This window comes from Protomyctophum parallelum (genome assembly GCF_964188405.1).
Source record: "Protomyctophum parallelum genome assembly, chromosome: 23".
NCBI classification, from domain to species: Eukaryota; Metazoa; Chordata; class Actinopteri; order Myctophiformes; family Myctophidae; genus Protomyctophum; species Protomyctophum parallelum.
In genome coordinates, this window is record NC_139715.1 from 18,630,612 (window position 1) to 18,650,354 (window position 19,743).

At 40.8% G+C, this 19,743-nt stretch overlaps 3 protein-coding genes across 5 annotated transcripts; all 3 read right to left on the minus strand.

Moving 5' to 3' along the window:
• Positions 1-93: 93 nt before the first annotated feature.
• On the minus strand, positions 94-2,409 carry tceanc (transcription elongation factor A N-terminal and central domain containing). The gene is made up of 2 exons (XM_083758718.1): positions 2,329-2,409; positions 94-1,390 (listed from the first exon to the last, which is right to left on the minus strand). Exons 1-2 carry the CDS (start codon positions 2,351-2,353, stop codon positions 297-299), a joined length of 1,119 nt encoding a protein of 372 aa, XP_083614844.1. The 5' UTR covers positions 2,354-2,409; the 3' UTR covers positions 94-296.
• Positions 2,410-6,629: 4,220 nt separating this feature from the next.
• On the minus strand, positions 6,630-11,336 carry LOC310853933 (G2/mitotic-specific cyclin-B2-like; the record flags this gene model as incomplete). The annotated part of the gene is made up of 10 exons (XM_083758407.1): positions 6,630-6,904; positions 7,162-7,266; positions 7,572-7,712; positions 8,086-8,328; positions 8,433-8,591; positions 8,964-9,095; positions 9,544-9,774; positions 9,994-10,146; positions 10,671-10,850; positions 11,307-11,336. The coding sequence occupies 10 exons, from the start codon at positions 11,334-11,336 to the stop codon at positions 6,788-6,790; spliced, it is 1,491 nt and encodes a 496-aa protein (XP_083614533.1). The 3' UTR covers positions 6,630-6,787.
• Positions 11,337-12,947: 1,611 nt separating this feature from the next.
• On the minus strand, positions 12,948-19,500 carry LOC310853819 (nucleolin-like). Of its 3 annotated transcripts, none has more exons than XR_014568840.1 (9): positions 19,412-19,500; positions 18,683-18,790; positions 18,283-18,421; positions 17,563-17,669; positions 16,833-16,959; positions 16,187-16,299; positions 15,141-15,267; positions 13,320-14,956; positions 12,948-13,288 (listed from the first exon to the last, which is right to left on the minus strand). XR_014568840.1 is itself a non-coding variant. In XM_083758294.1 (8 exons), exons 1-8 carry the CDS (start codon positions 19,464-19,466, stop codon positions 14,836-14,838), a joined length of 897 nt encoding a protein of 298 aa, XP_083614420.1. In that variant the 5' UTR covers positions 19,467-19,500; the 3' UTR covers positions 12,948-14,835. The 3 variants fall into 3 exon arrangements, 1 of the variants encoding a protein (XP_083614420.1); XR_014568841.1 differs by having other exon boundaries at positions 12,948-13,159; positions 13,193-14,956; XM_083758294.1 differs by having other exon boundaries at positions 12,948-14,956.
• Between the last annotated feature and the right edge of the window lie 243 nt (positions 19,501-19,743).

A 19,743-nucleotide genomic window follows, 5' to 3' on the forward strand; every position in this document is an offset into this window, starting at 1 on the left:
TCAATGTCTAAGTCTACATTTTGTTGATATACAGAAAGAATACAAAAGGCATAGTATTATTCCTTAATCAAATATTTATTTGACCACTCGCGATACAGGGCCAGGCAATGGATTCCTTTGTATGAGGAATAAAGCAATTTTCCTACCGAGTGGATCCGTTATGATCTGTCATCGTCAACATTGGATTTGGACGCAAAAGGCCTCAGCCTTTTGCGTCCAATGTGTCAAAACACGACAACTCGGCAGACAGGCAAATCTTCGATGAAGACTACAGTACATCCATGCAGACCTGACGCTCAAAGGCAGTTCCAGCCACTGTGGTACCACTGCTCCCCACACCCGCTGCAGGTCACAAATGTCATGGCGTCCGTGTCTGGGCCTCCGCGCTGCGCCCAGGCGGGAAGAAAAAGTATCCCTCGAGAGACTTGTGTCACCGTGGAGTCCAAGCTATCGCACCGTCTGCAGCGGATCTTCCGCGTCGGGGTTCCCTCCAACCCCCGGGGGAGCTGCCGCTCGCTCACGGCCCGAGACGTGTACTCCTCCCTCAGCCGCTGAAGCTCCTCGCTGGCCATCTCCTCTGCAGACATCCGAGTGAAGGCCTCAGGCTTCAAGGAGCCGATCAGCAGGCCCTGGCGGAGGTGACCGCTTTTCGGGTTCCTGAGGTTGGCCACCTTGCTCCTGACGCAGGCCTTGTATTTGAGTTGGTTGGCAGCGTGGAGTTTGTGGATGCTCTGCTCGATATCTCTGGCCAGCGTCGACACCTCCTCCTCTGGCTGTGAAGAGTCGGGTGTCTCTGAGGCGACGAGGGCACAGAGAAGGAGACGGACGCATCTGGATCTCAGGGCTGAGAGTGAGAAATCACCGGCAGCGTTCAGCGTTCCGGGAGTTTCTGAACCAGAGCGGACGGAGGAAATTGTGTGCGACTGTTCAGCTTTCACCGACGACGTCGTTTCTGCCGTGGACTTCTCGCCCCCTCCTCCCCCACCATCCCACGTGTGGCTGTGTGTGGGACCCATGTGGACATGCGTACCAGCCGCATTGTCATCTGTATCAGCACTATGATCTGTAACACCTGCACAGCCAGACAGCCTCCCTTTGTCTTTACGCTGTGTTGCGGCATGTGTGTCTCGTGGCGTTTGATCAGAGTGACCGTATAACTTCTTCCATTTGGACAGCAAGCGCTTGACCGCTCTTGTCACGGATTCATCGGAGCAGGTCTTCAGAATCCCGTAGAGGACGCTGACGATGTCCGTGTTTTGCAGTTGCTCCACCATGATGCGTGTGTCGTCCAGGTCACTCAGGAGGCCTGCGAGGTCCCCAAAGCTTCGCTCCGTGTTGAGTTTCTCCATTTGAATAGCATAGTGGATTATCTGTTTGGAGTCCATGGTGGCTGGGTGATAAGGAAAGACAAGGAAGGGTAAACGACGAGATCAACAGACAAACTAATTATCAATTCAACCTACAAATACTGTATGTACTAACTACTAGTGTGATCCCCGTTCAGAACGCATGCCCCTTCGGTCATGCAAAATCAGTTCAGACCCAAAACCTCTTCAGAGCCATTATCATGCCCATTATCTTAGTACTTAGAGAGGCCAGGGTATGAGGTCAGCACTATGACGTCATATAATGACATCAAGGAAATGTGGGCATAAACGGGGCTCAGCCATTTATTGGGGGGCGCTAGCCCCTCCTATGCCCAGCTTTGTGTGTTTGTGTCAAAAGTAGCCTATAGGCCTATATTGAAGAGAAAAGTGAGGGCAGAAAAGTGAAGACGCCAAAAGTGATTGGCCGGAATGACAATTTTCATGATTTGATTGGCTGAGCACGGAATGTGATGTAGGATGATGTATGATAAATACACCATAATTACTTATTTGGCTGCAGTCATAGTCATACAACGGTCTATTGTTATATTTGATTCATGATCATTCCAATTATGGATTATTGTTTCTTGTAAAGATAACACGATGGGAATTTGGGAACTATGCACACACAAGAAAACCTTTCACCCACTTTTTTACTTTTAAAACTGTAACTAACTATGTGACAACGATTCAATGCTTTTCATTCATTTGCTTTTCACTGAGTCAGGGTGCATTCGGATATTCACCGGGACTGTCCGGGAGCCCACTCGCCTATTAGTTTGTACTTTGTATTGGCAGTGCGTATCCAATCCAATATCCATTCCGAACACATCCTAAATGATCAACAATACAGCTCAACAACACATTTTGTTGTTGAGCGACTCACGTTGATCATGTTAATAGCCAATTATTTAAAATATAAAATATTTGATTAAAAGTGCTGTTGATGCAAGTCATTTACCTGAACTCCTTTTATTTATTTCCATGTTCGGCAAATATTTCCCACTGTCCGTAACAAAAACAAAACGTCTACATGTAGGCAGCCATATTGGATTCATGTGGTGGGGAATACCACTAGATGGCGACATAACCTCGCCTATTCTTACTAATCTGACCAGGGATATATTAGGACCAATCTGAGAACCAATCGGCAAATAAAGGAAAAACAGCGCACTCTTTTCCTTTGAATTTAATGAGAGTCAACAGTCTGTCTCGAGAGACTATTTTAGACTAGACTGGTTAATTGGGAACGATTGATTGATTGATTGAAATATTTATTAACACGATGCCACAAGGAACCTAATATGCAATACCCATTGTCATAGCACCCATTTTTGTCCCATTACAGTAGGCTACATTTCAAGTATAACTCAATACAAAAACTGTTAACTGTGAGTGAACGACACCATAAAGCATTAATACACTTGTTTACCACCATTTTCAATTCATCAAAACATTTAGAGACGTACGAATATAGGCCACACATTGGCAAGATAAAGTACACTTGGGAGTCGGTTGACTCGGTTGTGTAGTTAATTAGTAGGCCTAATTTACCATAGTCCTTTAGGCACAACTGTATTACAGTTGTAAATGTAATAATTCACTATATTTTGTACGTATGTTACTAGCTGACATGTTCACGGTTCATTAGCATGTAACTCCAAATAGATATGGATCATATGATTCATATCTATTTTATTATATTTATATTTATCTATTCATAATGTACGTTAGATGTGATCATGTGAGTGTAGTTACATGCCATGATGATGTAACTCCAAAATACAGACAGAGACAGCTCCAATAGTTGCTCTGTCACATGATTCAAATCAAAATATTCTCCCCAAAGTTGAGGATATTTACAATGCAATACAATGCACGGTGAAACAGGCTTCAAAATCACTCTTAACATGCAGATGCAGCTCATATCACTTGATTTAACTTGAGTCATTTGGAACATATTATCCAATACAATTATTTGTTTTAAAGCTCATAACAGAACTGAATTATAACAAGCAAGTAAATATGAAGACATTATATTATCACATGATATAAAGTATGTATGGTTAATCTGAAATGAATATGAAATAATATAAATAATATAATATTCTGTTTATTTTGCAGGTTGATTTCCAGGACAGTGTGCTACATCCTCCAGCCCTACAAGACCTACAGTGGCATCATGTGTTGCAGCCCCTGGTTGTTCAGCAGTGGAGTGGTTTTGAGCCTGTCAGAGACTCATCTTTTGCAAAGGTAAGTTGACCTTTGACAAAAAAAGTCAATGAATGCATTGTAATGTATATTCACTATAACGTTACATGGAACATGTAATTAGTACATTAACGCAAAATTACACTTTGGTAAAGGTTTGTGTAGGTGCCTCAAGCTTGTTAGGATTATGTAACTCCCAAGTATTGATGACATCTCCAGTTGCTCTGTTGATTAAAACGTGGAAATATTCTAACCCATCAACTTAATTTTATTGGGAAACGGGTCTCAGAGTCAGTCTTCTCTAGAGAACACTAACAAATGCAAAGTAGATTGTGACAAGTATTCATTACAAAACCAGACTGAATTTGTTTTAATTAAAATTAAGATATCTCACCGTTTGAAATTGCATCATGGCAAGGTAATTTAGTACACAATCCAAACCTCCAGGCCTGGATACAATCTAGTAAAATCACACCCGTGTGAAGTGAGGGGTGATCTTAACATCCTACATCTCAATCCGGCCAATGACAAGTTGCCTCCTCACTTTTGTCTTCAATGTTTGTGTTTGCACAAACACTCAAACTTGTCCATTCATTTTTCAAGTTTGTGTATTACAAAGTTTGTTAGGGTTAGGGTTAGGGTAGTGTAGTGTAGTATAGTATAGTATAGTATAGTATAGTATAGTATAGTATAGTATAGTATACAGCATGTGGAATACAACATCGTACAGTATTACGTTTTTACGAACAATAAAAAAACAGGAAACTAAAATGAAATATATATTTTTTAATTTTTAAACAAATTAAACATATTTTCTGTTTTCATTTTTTGTAGTTCATTGATGCTCAAACACTTTAATTTCATTGACCCCAGTTTGGTATGCATCAGGGCCACGACAGGGCCCATTTTCTCTGGGACAGAGAAAATCAACACAAAATCAACACAATACACTGTGTTGATTTTACAGACCACCATAACATTTGGACCCCATGGTGGTCCCCAGACCCTATGTTGAGAACCAGTGGTGTAGTATTGTATAGTTCTCTGTCTTACAACATGCAAAACAATGCAAACATTACAAAACAAAGCTTGTTTATAATGGTTGCTATGTATTGATACAGTATGGGCAATTATGAACAAAAACATACTAATTTGATGTCTTGTTTCCAGACTGTAAAGGTCAAAAATTGCAGTGCAAAGCAAGTGTCAAAACGGATGATTTCTGTTTACGATTTGTGGAAGAATGATATTTAAGAGATATGCAAAACATATAGAGGCATGATACTGATTAAATTATGTTTCCTAGCAACTTGGTGTTTTTCAATGTATTCATGTTTGTAGCCTATTCAAAAGAAAACACTCATTCCGATTGTTGAGTGGAAGGACAGGAATTAGATACAAATTAAGCTTTGAACTCCAACACCTATAGTCCTATACAGTACACTGAATTCTGTAGTGCAACAATAGTTGTAACTAAAGATGTATTTTGGACACTATGTGGCAGTATACCACTACACATGGGGTTGCCCTGCCACTATGGGTCTAGTGTTGCCACTAAATTGCTCAGTCTGGTGTCTTGCCTTCAAACTTTGCACTAAAACCAATTGCGTTTCTTGATATTTTATTAAGGCCCTTGAAATCCTGACAGTATTTGATACAATGTCATCTCTGGTACGCAAATCTACACTTTTATTTATATACAGAGTACATTTATTGGAGCCCTGGTGTTGAGAACCAGTGTACAATAAGTATGAGTGTGTGTGGTGTATATATATATATATATAGAGTATACCACCCAGCTGCCGTCCATTGTGCACAACACCAACAGACAAGTCAAAATCTCAAGGCATACTTGTATTTATAGTGAAAATAGGGGATCTGAAAGCTCAGTATGGTACAATATGAGCTTGTAGATATTTTGTCTGGGGGAGAAAAGAATGCATAAAGAAATGCCTTAAGGACACAAGGTTGAAAGTGGTGAAACTATCCTTTGTGGGTACAGAATTTGCCTCTGCATTGGGAAATGGGTGTGCCGTGCACAAAATACTTATGTAAACATAAGGTATAGTAGTACTTATGCATGTATCACAATCCCAAGGCACACCAATAGGAACCACTTGTCTATTAATTTCTTACACAAATGTGGGGGGGGGGGGGATACATTAGTTAACTAGGTGGAGGTTTCATGGACATGTGTATTACGTTTTAAACATCACCATACTACTGAAGGAGTCAGACACAATTCATGGTTCAAACTGATCATTTAATTGGTATTTACAGAATTCATAGATTGACAAAATTTGCATACAAGGCCTTTGCTATTTACATATATACATTTGATAATTCAGATATTTACAATCCATTGCCATTTACATATACACATATTTGATGGTACACAGAACATTAACATCAATGTTGCATCGTCTTTTACACAACAAACATGTACATGACAAGTAGACATACAAACAAGCTGTACAGTGTACAAGGTCCCAACACGTGAGCTTGTAGATCAGGGCTATTTCACTTAAGATGACCCAGAGGCCACTCACAACATTCCAAAAGAGCAAGCTAGAAAATGTCATTTTGAAACGTTTACATTTTTGTAAACAGACTTAAAAAAAAAAAAGGAAACGCACAGTAAAGTCAATTTTCCACCTATTGTTCACCTCAGTGAACGAAAATTGTGATTAAGTTACTAAAAGAGGCTTCATTCACACAACGTGAAGAGAAAATAATGAGCAGATCACAGGTGAATAAATAAGTGATTAATACTTGGCTGACATCAGGCCACATCACTTTCTCTTAGAACAAACAATACAATGCCTACAATGTTCAAAACAATGACAATAATCAATTCATTGGTATGACCATGATGGGCCGCAGATGCATTACAGTAAGGGTTGACTAGCACTGTTGTAATTGACCAGTTGGGAGTACTAATATAAATGCACAATGTCTCAGTGTGTACATACGTCTGTAATCCACATAACTCGAGAAGCTTTTGCGCCACAGACTTCAAATTTGACAAAGACGTTCCATACCACCACAGGGAGTGCAGTGTTCCGTGTCGGGTCAGTCAGATCGCCAGTTGTCCAGAACCAGCACAAAAGCATCTGCCCAGGCCCCGGACAGGGCCAGTCTTTTATTTTGTGTAGTCTCTCGTCCCATAAAAAAATTTAAATGTCAGATGGAAAGGCAACATGTCTGCTTCAACCGCAGTTCTTGCCAAGCAGGGGAGCAGCTAGGCTCTTCACAGTAGATAACTGCAGCTCGGAAAGGTGAGTGACATTCATCAGCTTGCTCCCCGAGTACTTCTCCTTGACAGCCTATAGGGAGAGGGAAAACTAGCATTAGAATTAATCTATTTTGAATTAAGGCGAGCACATACATCACACACAGAGAGCTGGTGCCTCAGTAATCTAGGACCATGGGTAAACCAAGCATTGGTCTAAACATTATAAAATATATATATATATATACACAAAAACATTTAAACTAAGGATGCCTGGTAAACAAATCCAACATGCCATCTAACGTAAATTTATAAGAACCCCAAGCCTAGTGCCTTTGTTTGCCAACTCACCTGGAAAGTTGTAATACTCTCGTTGACGACATTCTTAGCAATGTGCTGCATTACTGGCTTCAGGTGAACCTCATCATATGTTGTATAATGCTGCTCTGTTGAAGTCTGCAACACATGAAAACAAACAATTAGGATCATATGCGATGCACTACTGTACTAGTCTGCAACCCATGGAAAAACAACTCTAATCAAAAGACAAAATGTGAAGCTAGCTATCTGTAATAGAGGGTATGCGCATGCATACAGTGAGTGGCAAAGTGAGTTTAATGTAATCAGATAGGACTTTTATGTTTGAATGTATGTGCTGTCAAGGCCAGTAAGCATTCTTGCATAACTTCTGGGTATGATGATGTCATGTCACACACAGGCTATAAGCCAACATATATGTATTGATTTTGTATTAAACTCACCCATGGCAGGCCACCCAGCAGCAGCTGGGAGAGGCACAGTGAAGCAGCAGCGATCTCAGAGGGCCTGTAGTGAACCATGTCGTAGTCAAGGAGCGTCAACTCCATGAAATATTTGGCCAGCATGTGAATCTCCACAGTACCCTAGAACAAACAAACACCATTAAAAAGCCTGCTTGCATAATACAACTCAAAATACTCTGCTAGATGTCATGCTTTATTTTTTATTTTTACTATGTTCACATCATCAGCCCAAATCTGATAAAATAATGTCCTAAACAATCAGAGTTGCTTTATAAAGTCTGACTAGCGTGAACAGCATAAAACCTCATGGAAATCAACCACATTTTTAGATGGATTGAAATTCCTTTCATACCCGTTTTCTAAATGCATGTTTCAGTCTGAACATACACAACCACGGCGATCATGGTAAATAGACGATGCACAAGCTTGTCAAATTGTGCCATTTGCCATTTTCTACACAAATTCAATCTAAATAATGTGAACAATTACTCACGTTTGCAGCCTTGGATGTTCTCCTGAGGAAGTGCAAGGCCAGCGGGCGCCCCAGCTCAAAGTTGAGACGCCTTAGCATCACCCGCTCCATCTGTCTAATCTGAGTGGTCGTGTAGTTGTTGTCGGTGATGTCAGCCAACTCCCGGATCCCAGCGGCGTCTATTTGGGCCTCCTCGTACTTTGAGGCAAGCAGCAAGGCAGCAACACCAACAAGCTGCAGCATATTTGGTGAAACTGGCTGAACCTGTAATACATCACAACAGCTCATTAAAAACAAATAATAAATGGGGGGGGGAAAAAAAAGACTAGAGCAGATAAAATGACAAACTAATTTTAAATTGCCCTTACTTGCAGAAAACGATCCAAGATGGCAACTGTGAGATAGAGTGTCTCCTGAAGCATCTGGAACCTGGAATGAACTTGGATCAGCCAGTCGATTAAGACAGCTCGCATGTGTGCCGTTATCTTGTAGGCCTTCAAGTACCCAGGTCGCACAGCCTGCTTTACCTGTGCAAACAAAACACTTCATTACATTGCTGCAAGACACCAGGCCACATTATAGGCTTGCCTGTCACAATTATTACATAATCAGCTGATCACATTTTTTTTGCTTTTTGCATAATAGTCATAATCTCTTTCATGTTAAAAAATAGTGTATATACAAGTTCACAATGTGTTGCAGCAATATTTGTAAGCTTTTAGATACCGGTAGTCTAATTCTTTGCATATCAAATTTGCCCAGTGCATTTTGTTTACAAAGCCTAGAAGCCAAATAGAAATGCAATGTTTATGTTCAATGGAGAAAGAAAAAAAACACAATCGCATTTGACAACCGTAGTCACATGTAGTAAATAAAAATATGCATTTGGCATCACATACCTCTAGACCCATTAGATATGCATATATGTCTTTCACATATTCAGAACATAGGTGGGGCATCTCTGAGTCTCCTGCATCAATGTCCTCTACGGTATCAATGTCCTCTACGGTTGTTTTGGTTGAAACAGTCCTCTGAGAAGGAGAAGGGGAAAAAAGTCAAAACCCATTCTTCTTTAAGTTAAACTGTAGTACTTGCATGGGACCCTTTGTTTTTCAAAGAACCTTTTTCAGGCCCAACGTCGAATTTAAAGATATGAGGCACAGTTTAACAATTTTTCAAAAATAGACCTACAAGCTCGTAGCGCGCCACTCTGTGGCACGCTATGAGCTTGTAGAAAAAAAAAAGGGTTCCCGCTCAAAATGGGTTAAGGATGAATGGCCCAGGGCTAAATTAGTTTCACTTTAAAATAGCAAATCTACAAGCTCACAACATGTGAATCACCAAGCTTGTGGATCACCTACTTTTGCATGGCACTCTTGTATGACAATGCAGGACATTAATTTATATAAAAGAATACCGGTAATACAAATACTGATAGCGATGACATGCAATTCTACAGTGCAGACAGCAAAAACTTACTCTGGACTCCAGGACGGATGCTCTCCACACCTTTCTATCCTGCATCAGGCGCTCTGCATTGTCCTTAGCTCTGCTGTCACGCTGGTGCTGCAGTGTGTCTACATAGGTGACAGGCTTCTCTCCCCTCCTGGATACTTTGTTGGCCATCGGTTTCAGGTGCCTGTTACAGTGCCTAGTCATTCTCTCCCAGACCTCGTCCGCAACCCATGGTACACCAGGAAACGTATGGACCTTAACATAAGGGAACGGTATGTTAGAGGTATGCAAAGAGTATGCGAGAGGCATGCAATGTTAAACACAATTTGTTTAAATTAACAGTCAGTCAGTTAAAAAACTAGCCAAAGGGCATTTTGCAGTGCAGGTGTCTGGAAAAACATCAGTATCAAATTGCAGTCTGACATTGTAAAGGTTGAGAATCAGGGGTATTTAAACTTTAAATAAATGCATTACCTTGGTGTTAGCCACCTTGTTGGGAAGGTCTGCAAGAGCAGCTCTCTTCTGACCAGGTACATTGCGAAGGTCTGCAAGAGCAGCTCTCTTCTGACCAGGTACGTTGCACTTCCCCACCATGTGTACAGAGTTCTCCTTCTCCACGTCCATCCACTGTTCAGGGACATTCAGAAACACAAACCGTAACAAACATTAGTTTGAAAAAAGCATCTTAGGTTAAAAGACTCAACGTTTTCAGGATTAAAAATAATGCACAACCAAAACGGGATACAATGTGATTTAAATTAAGCCACGAACACCAAATCTCAAATGTCGGCAAGCGACGGTTAGGCCTACATGTCGCTTGCCGAAACGAACAGATATTAAATAAAGATGACAACGCGTCGTGTTCGGTGAGTGACATGTCATTTAAACGTTATAGCGACTGTTACATGTCGCTTGTCGACCAGTCCAGAACAAATGGGGCTTCTGTCGAGGTTTAAACAGGGGCACATTAACCAACGGGCACGTTAAGTTAGCATGTTAGCACGCTCGCTAAGGATGCTAGTCAGTTAAAAAACACAAGCTAAACGGCATTTTGCCGTGCAAGTGTCTGGAAAAACATCCGTATCAAATTGAAGTCTGAAATAGTAAATGTTGAGAATCAGGGGTATTTAAACAAAAAATAAATGCATTACCTTGGTGTTAGCGACCTTGTTGGGAAGGTCTGCAAGAGCAGCTCTCTTCTGACCAGGTACATTGCGAAGGTCTGCAAGAGCAGCTCTCTTCTGACCAGGTTCGTTGCCCTTCCCCATCAAGTGTACAGGGAGGCTAACCAAGTGTACAGAGTTCTTCTCCTTCTCCAAGTCCATCCACCACTGTTCAGGGACATTCAGAAACAAACAGTTAAACATCCGTTTAAAAAAAAAGCAACGTTAAGACTCAAAACGTTCTCAGGTTTAAAAAGAATGCACACTCAAAACGGGATACAATGTGATTTAAATTAAGGCACGAACACCAATTCTCAAATGACGGCAAGCGACGGTTAGGCCTACATGTCGCTTGCCGAAAAGAACAGATATTAAATAAAGATGACAACGCGTCGTGTAATTTAAACGTTAAAGTGACGGTTACGGGTTTACATGTCGCTTGTCGACCAGTCCAGAACATATGGGGCTTCTGTCGATGTTTAAACAGGGGCACATTAACCAACGCTCACGTTAAGCTAAGCTAAGGATGCTGCTTAACGGTTAACGATCCGAGAAAAAGAACTGCGCAACAAGCTACCTGTAGTTATTTTTACAATCATTTTTCATCATAGACAGTTTACTCACCGGTTGGCGGAATTTCCCCGAGGACGACATGTCGAAGACAACGGAACGAAACATTGTGAAGAGACTAGTATTCACTAAACACACACACTACTAAACGCGACAACTACTCACACTAAACAGATAACAACAGATTGAACGACACAAACACAAATGGACGATAACAATTAACAACAATCTGTCGAGTTAACGTTAAACGTTAAAAAATGGAACGCTGCTGCGCGAGTCAGATGCTCTCAGTAGAACTTTCAAACACTGACTGAATGATGTTCTCTGTCGCGGCTAGTTGAAAGTTCAAAACGCCTCCTGATTGGCCCAGAGCCATAAGGCTCTGGGATTGGCCGAGCTCCCGCGGAACGCACGCCGCTCATTGGCTGAAGGGGTATTCACTCACTTCTGACTGACGTCAGGCGAAGGCGTGTCATAACTCTACTAGGTGTGTGCGGTGTAGTGTGTGGCCGATCTACAAGTTCACAAAGCGTCGCGTCAGCCATCGTCAGCGTCACAGTGTGAGCTTGTAGATCAGCTACTTTCACGCACACCACCGTCGAACGACACCGTCGCATTTAAAAGTTCTAACTTTATTGTTTAAACAACATTATAAACAGTACAGTAGGTTTAAACTTAAAACCTGCGTACAATAATTTATTATATTTATTATAATTGAGATTATATTATACATATTGTATTTACATACAAACAAAAGTTTTTGTCAATTTATGATAACTATTATTAAATGCAGTTTAATAATATGTCCAAATATATTCCTCTTCAAAGCGTCTAGTCTTTTTTTCCTTTTTTACATATTCAGAGATAAATTGAGTGAGACCATTAACAAACAACAAAAAACAAAACTACTGCATCCAGGCCTGTCGATAACGTTACATGCCCATATAAGGGCATGGCTGTTTGTTTGCAGGCAGATTCTCCGATTGTAAACCCAACCTGTCGGCCTCGCTGATTGGCCAAGTCTTGTGCCGCTCTACGATTATAATAGGAGTGTTGGGGCGACTTCTTCGGAATCTGTTTTACTGAATTAATCCTACTCATCGAAGCTTCAACATTGAACCAACCGATCCATCATTCACCCGTTCATTTCTGGAAGTACAAATAAATACTGTAGCAGCTCTACGACCCAGCCTCGTTGGTCCAGCCTTTGTTGTTGCGGTTCGGTCGTAGTCAGACTGAGAAGAATTCCTTATTACAGAAGAAACGATTCTCCCGAGAGGATGACAGCGTTGAACTTTAGTTTGAAACGAGTAAATTAACATGTGAAATTGAATGCAGTATTCACTGTTTATAAGTAACGTATTATAGCCTACGCGGTATTGATTGATTCATTGAAGTATTTATTGACAGTTTGCAGAATAATATGGGGTTAATCAAAAATCACATTTTTATATAGTTTTGGCCCAAGGAATTAAAAGTGGTTATTATTCAGATTCAAGCATGTCTTGACTTACCGTATGTCAGGACAGAAACTGCTAAGAATCCAACAGAAGAATACATCTATATTTTTTCTGGTACTGCCCCATGTCATTTGGTGACCATTTTGAATCAATAACGCTGATTTTCATATCTCTTGAACCACCGACCACTTTTCATATCATTGTAACACCAGGAATCTAACAGAAAGGTCACTGATATGACACAACCATTCTTTATTGATGAAAAACACAAATATCAAATAATCAAAACACAATCAAAACACAAGACAAACTTGAGCCATTTGAGCCTTGTTGCTAATTGATGTCACGGCAGGGCTTGGTCAAGGCCAAGGGTTGCCCAGGTATTAGTCTCGCGAAGCCAAACAACTATTCCACAATCTCTGAATGCTATAGGGTCTGGAACTACACCTCCTGAATGTTATATATAGTCTGGAACTACACCTCCTGAATGTTATATATAGTCTGGAACTACACCTCCTGAATGTTATATAGTCTGGAACTACACCTCCTAAATGTTACTGTAGTCTGGAACTACACCTTCTGAATGTTATATAGTCTGGAACTACACAGTAGGAACTACACCCGATCAAGGAAGCTGCCATTTCCGTTCACGAAAGAATATTTTAAAATATCTTTACATTTTATTTTTGTATTTCCATCTATGCTAATAAGCAAGCTAAATAAGCTTAGAGTATTTATATTTATATTAGGATAAATGTGCGACTGTAAAGACGAAACAGAAGTGAGGAGGAGGCTTCACTTCCGCTTTATATTTTGCTCATGATAGAGCTTCCGTTGCTCCAGACTGAATGACAGAAGCATTTGAAAACAGTCTGGCAATAGTCTGGCCACGAGGGGGTACCCAGGTATTCTCCATATTCAGACCGCAGCCATCTTGCCAGCAAGGTGATACCTAGGTGACACTTCCCATAGAGAGAGCCCATTCATCCAAACAGAAAAGTCCTCTCTAATTACATTAAACGTCAAAATCACCAACATTGCAGCTGCAGGGAAAGCTTGAATTATCCTCTTTTAATCTGTAAAGTTTTTGTTTAATAAAAATCCACCGCAGACATATTATGAGCTACTTCCTGTCAAGAAATTCCTTACAGATGATTATTTTAAGTATCAGAGTATGGAAGCGCTCGCTATCAGTAAAGAAACCTCCTGCTGCCTCCTGCATTATGTGCACATTCACAACAGGTGGTACCAAGCACTTCCAAACTAATTCAAGCTTTCCCTTTTGAGGTTGTTTAATATAATTTGAGGGGACTTTGTTTGGATGAATGGGCAGCTAATAAATATCTTTATGTTGAACGTCAGCAAACATTCTGGACTTTTAAAAGTCTTTAAAGCACATGTTTAAACTCCTCGACTGTCGACAGCCCCTGAACCCTGACCACTCCATGTGGCCCACTGGAGAGAAAACCAAAAACAGCCTGCAAGCACCGGAGAACAACAAACAGCCAGTAACCCATTCAAATGGATTATATTGTTAATTTCCGATTTATTTGATGGATGGATGAATGGATGGAAGAGGATCAGAAGGAGTGATTAACAGCCCAGTGTATTTTATACGTTGTGGTACAACGGTAGCGCGCAATGAAAATAGCCGATCTACAAGTTCACAATGCGTTGCCACAGCGACGTGCCGTAAGCTTGTAGATCAGTTATTCTGGCCACGTGACAGGTCATACAACGGGGCATATATTGGAAAATCCTCAGCTGTGTCGTTTGGTGAGACGGCGCCAGCTGAGCGCTGCTACTTTGAATCAACAGGGACTATTCATTCATGTCTCAGTCAAATTAACTCTTCTATTTACAGGGAAACAGAGGTCAAAACATTATTTAATTTTGATTGTGTTTTGTTGGTAACTGTTGTATAATCGCAATATTACACTCAAGGCTGTGCTTTACCATGATTATGGCCACTTCAGTGATGCTTGCTGTCCGCATCACTGTCGGGCCAATAATCACGGTAAAGCACACCGTCTCGTGTTAATATTGCTTAAATGACACATTGTGGAATGTCCAAAGGCTTTGAGAAGTGAACCAAAAACGAGTGTATCCTCCGGAGAACGATGTTAAAACCCTTTGGGTTTCTCGTAATGGACTGTCACCCTGTTACCATCGATCATGCCGTCCTTCATGGCCTCTTGGGCAGCCTGACAGGCCCGTCTGTTGTCAAAGATCACAAAGCCAAACCTAAAACACAGAGAGGGGCGTTCACAATGGTCATAGACGTGGTGTTTTGGTTCACTGACATCATGAACAACTGTATACCACAATAAACCAAGATCAGAAAAAACCACAAAAGATTTCCGTGATGTGTGATGGCCGACATAGAGCTCATAACACTAGCAGACAAAAGTGAAGAATGAAGCTTTACCCTTTAGAGAAGCCCGTCTCTGTGTCCGTCACTACCTTGGCTCCAATGGCACCTTCAAACGTATCCATGAGGGTTTTATCTGTCGTTGCCGCACAGAGACCAGTGACATACAGCGTTTTTGTAGGACCTGGTGGCCAGAACAAGAATGCACCATTTAACTCACAAATAAAGCAAGCAGGCAACAGAAACTGGAAATGTGTTTACTATAGTCAATACACATGGTTTCTGAAAACGTAGTTACTGTACATTCCAAAATAACATCGTCGCTAAGAACCTGGAGCATTCATTGTGGAGTGGGATTTCCGTGATATTGTTCAATGTTTCAACCCGAATTGTGGGGATCACAGTTCTAACAGGCAACTGAGCTACCGGAGGTGTCACCAAAAAGACTAACAAAATGGAGGTGGCACAGTAACACTTTAAAGATGTCATGAAATGTCATCCATTGCTCAACGTTCCTCCACAAGCTGCTGACTCTCATTACAGAGCTGCTACTCTGTTGTGAATTTAATTCAGTACAAAGGTTTTCGTTTTTTTTAACCCACCTACTGACCTGGAACGCCTCACCTTAGCTTTTACCCACTTTAACCATTATTTTAAACTTTAGCTATTGAAAAATAGCAGATCTACACGTAAGCTTGTAGATTTGCTATTATTGAAAAATCGTGAACATGTGTGTAAATCTTTGAATGTACATTCTTTCACAGCGATCGTTTTAAACTCATATCTCAAATTGCTTCTGGGTGTCCCTGGAACAAAATATTTTGAGATGGGGGTTGGCGGCCAAATACATGACATTTTTGTGTTTCTTGACATGAAAAAGTTTGAGAACCACTGATATAGAAACCTCTTCCTTTTTCTTTTTTTAAAGAAAATTGTTAGAAAGACATTTGTAGAATCTGGTCCTCAGGTCTTAATGGGTTAAACTTAAAAACAACACAAAAATACAGTATGTATTCAAAAGCATTAGATAAATAGACATAAACGTGCTTCCACACTGCCTCTCTCTGCCTTGCAATGTAACAAGACACAGTAGCTGCCGTCACCTCTGCGTGTGCCGTAGCTGAGTGTCACCCTGTTGCCGTCGATCTCAGCGTCCTTCATGGACTCCTTGGCAGCCTGGCAGGCCTGTTCGTTGTCAAAGTCCACAAAGCCAACACTAAAACACAGAGATGGGCGTTCACAATGAAAATAGATGCTTTGGTTCACTGAAAACAACATGAACAACTGTACACCACTATAAATCAGAACTATAAAAAAAGACGACAAAATAAATAAGGAAATAATTATTCATTATTATTCAATAATTCACCATTACATCCAGGCTATGTTTCACATCAGAAAACAGATGTTCTCACAGACAGAGATAGCTGCCTGTGACATGGAGATGCTGGTTCCAATTATCTTGCGCATCAGTACACATCACTGGTCAATTCCATTTAATTTCTATTTCATTACAGTGCCGAATCACAACAAGTTGTCTCCACTGAGTCCACTCTCCAGACACTTCACATATACAGTAGAGCAGAGACATTATGTTATTTCTCCTGCCCTGAGCAAGTGTTCCTCTTTAAGGGGAACCAGGTTCCAACGTGGGAGGCCATTGTCCTTGACTGTGTCGGAAGGGGAAATGAGTGTGATCAGATGGCCGACATACAGCTCATAACACAAAAGTGAAGAATTAATCTTTACCCTTTAGAGGAGCCCGTCTCTTCGTCTGTCACTATCTTGGCTCCGATGGCACCTCCAAACGAATCTATGAGGGTCTTATCTGTGGTTCTCTCACAGAGACCGTTGACAATCAGTGTTTTTGTAGGACCTGGTGGCCAGAACAAGAGTAAATACTCAAACTACACAACCTATGAATTAAGACAACACACATAGGCCTAGTCACGCATGTATTGGCTTAGTTGGCATATCTCACCTTACAACGAAAAGCAAACAAACAAAAAAACACCTGTTTAACTTTATCAGCCACCTCTCAAAGACACTTAGGACCCCATCTTGAGAACGGTGACATGTAATTATAATTAAGTATATACCATTATATTTTGTGCACAGTAATGTACACATTCACCGCTTACAAAGCTTATGAAGTCAGCCAGTACCATTCTTTCCCAATGTAATCTTATGCAAGCAGTACTGCGCATGCAGACGGGGGTTGACTGGACTACATTTTTATTTAAGCCTGATTTAAGCAGTTGTTTCACACATAAAATGTACGTGCCTATCCTAAGTTTATCATCTGTAGCTCGATTCTGATACCTTTACTTTTTGGAAACTATACTGCCAAAAGGGTTTTCGCCACTGTTTTTGGACGGCTCAACCCCCGTTCTCTACCGATGCAGGGATATCCTGACACATAACCTCTTCTCGAAGCTAAAGCATAGATATGAGGTTCCAAATGGAGCTAGTAAAGCACCTGTCGCCAAGCCGACGGTGATGGTGCGGCCATGGATCTCAGCACCCTGTGTCTGCTGTAGCCACACCTCAGCCAGGGCCTCTGTTTGGAACGTAATGAAGGCAAAGCTGGGGAACAAGTGGAGAAATAAAATGTTAGCTCATCATCCGATATGTTTACATAAAATCTAGGGATGCACCGACGTATCAGCCGATAGCTGTTATCAGCCAATATTGGTATCGGCAAATAAAACTGACATTAACTGATGGCAGTAGACGATTTTATCTGTTATTGATAAGCATAGATTTTGCGTTCGCTATGTTGGTGTGTTGGTTATCTGCAGCTTACCAAGCTGTAGTTTCTGAACATTTATTTATTGTATTGAAGATGTATTTGTTCCCTTGGCACAAAAGGTGCAAATAAACAACAAACACTAAATAAACATATAGTATCAGCCATCAGCTAAAATTGTGCGCCCTTTGAAAATAAAGAGGGTGACTCAAGGGTCAAGGTGGTCCGTTTAAGGGCAAGAATTTCCATATGGGTGCATCCCTAATAAATTCACATATCATCTGGCACAGTCACTGTACCGTCCTTGGTGAATATTACAATTGTGCAATGTTCATCAGTTCCATCACCATCAAATCAACAAACAATAAATGAAAGGAATTGAAAAATCAAAAAAGAATAGTTGAAAGAATAATGTAGGCCTATTACTGTCCAGCTGTTGGTTCTTCTTACCCTCTGCTTTTGCCTCTGTTTTTGCCATTTTTGAAGAGAGGCAGACTGACATCATTTGCGTCCTTAAACAGGCTCTTGAGGTCGTCTGCCGTGGTGTCGAATGGAAGGTTCCTCACGAATAATGATTCTGCACCTTTCTCTGTGGGAGAAAGGAGTAACATTATACACACCACATAACAGCATAACACACACAATAACAGCACAGAATGACAACATGCTGTACAAAGGCTTGTTTACTGCCATAGTGGCTGCAGGGCAATAAGACAGCGACATGTACTGTAATGTGCATGTGAAAATAATGTTTTCAACTATACATAACAGAAGATAGCGTGCACTTTGCATTGTTTTTTTTACACATCTGTACAGAAAGGCTATGCATGAAACAGAACCATCTTCTTACCCGTCTTCCCCTGACCCTCAACCTTGGCCTTCTTGGCAGGACACGGTTCCACATCGGAAAATCTGGAATTCCTTTTGGCAAGAACGTTTGGTAAGAACACAGGAACATCTATGAAAAAAATAAAATAAGTGTTTAGTCCAAGCTAGGGCTGTAAATAGTTGAGTCACATATTTGTGTTTCAGACAGTGCAAACGTTTTTTTGTCCTTTTGTGTTTCCTCCCTCTCGTCACCGATTCCTTTGCTCAGGTTGAACCCTTTGATGACATCAAGGATATGTGGGTTGTGGGCATAAAGGGGGCACAGCCATTTATAACATTTATTTAATTTTAAATACACCTGTCCATGCATAACTAACTCTGGCAGCAGTCAAGCAATGTCTGCTCTGATTCTGAAAGCCTGAAAGGGGCTATTCTTGTTATAGTTGAGTTGACGTATTCTAATTATGTTTTATTTATTTAATTAATTACATTGTTTGCCTTTTACAATCACAATACAAGAAGCCCAATGCTTCTAATATGTAGCTAGCTAGCCAAAGGTCCAAACAAAGCCATATTTCAGGACTATGTACTATATGTAGCCCATATGACTATGATGTAGCCTGTTTTGCAAATTACGGCTAGCCTATCCGATAATCCGGGTCATTTATTGTTGAGCGACGTACGTTGATCATGTTAATAGCAAATTCTGTTAAATATCCAATTAATAGTGGTGTTGATGCAAGTAATTTACCTGAACTCCTATTATTTATTTCCATGTTCGGCAAAAGAGCAAATATTTCCCACATAACAAAAACAAAACGTCTACATGTAGGCAGCCATATTGGATTTGTTGTTGTGGGGAGGAGGGGGAAATAACGAAATAGTGCACCACTAGATGGCGACAGAACCTCACCTATTCTTACTAATATGACCAGAGTTATATTAGGACTGGTTATTATAAGTTATATCATGGCCCATAATTCAATCTTCATGTCAAAAATATGATCCCTTATTTTCCCCAAAGGTTAGTAACAGCATTAGTAATTGTTCCCTGTCTGAGGCATGCTGTACAAAGTGTGGGGC

What these genes read in the sequence shown, in the direction of transcription:
- LOC310853819 (XM_083758294.1), bottom strand. Translation starts at nt 19,466, where the DNA reads ATGTGGGAAATATTTGCTCTTTTGCCGAACATGGAAATAAATAATAGG. An exon ending in AACAGAGGCAAAAGCAGAGG is followed by an intron (nt 17,670 to 18,282) that starts GTAAGAAGAACC and finishes CTTGTTCCCCAG; the next exon opens with CTTTGCCTTCATTACGTTCC. An exon ending in GAGACGGGCTCCTCTAAAGG is followed by an intron (nt 16,300 to 16,832) that starts GTAAAGATTAAT and finishes TCTGTGTTTTAG; the next exon opens with TGTTGGCTTTGTGGACTTTG.
- tceanc (XM_083758718.1), bottom strand. Translation starts at nt 2,353, where the DNA reads ATGGAAATAAATAAAAGGAGTTCAG. An exon ending in AATAAATAAAAGGAGTTCAG is followed by an intron (nt 1,391 to 2,328) that starts GTAAATGACTTG and finishes CTTATCACCCAG; the next exon opens with CCACCATGGACTCCAAACAG.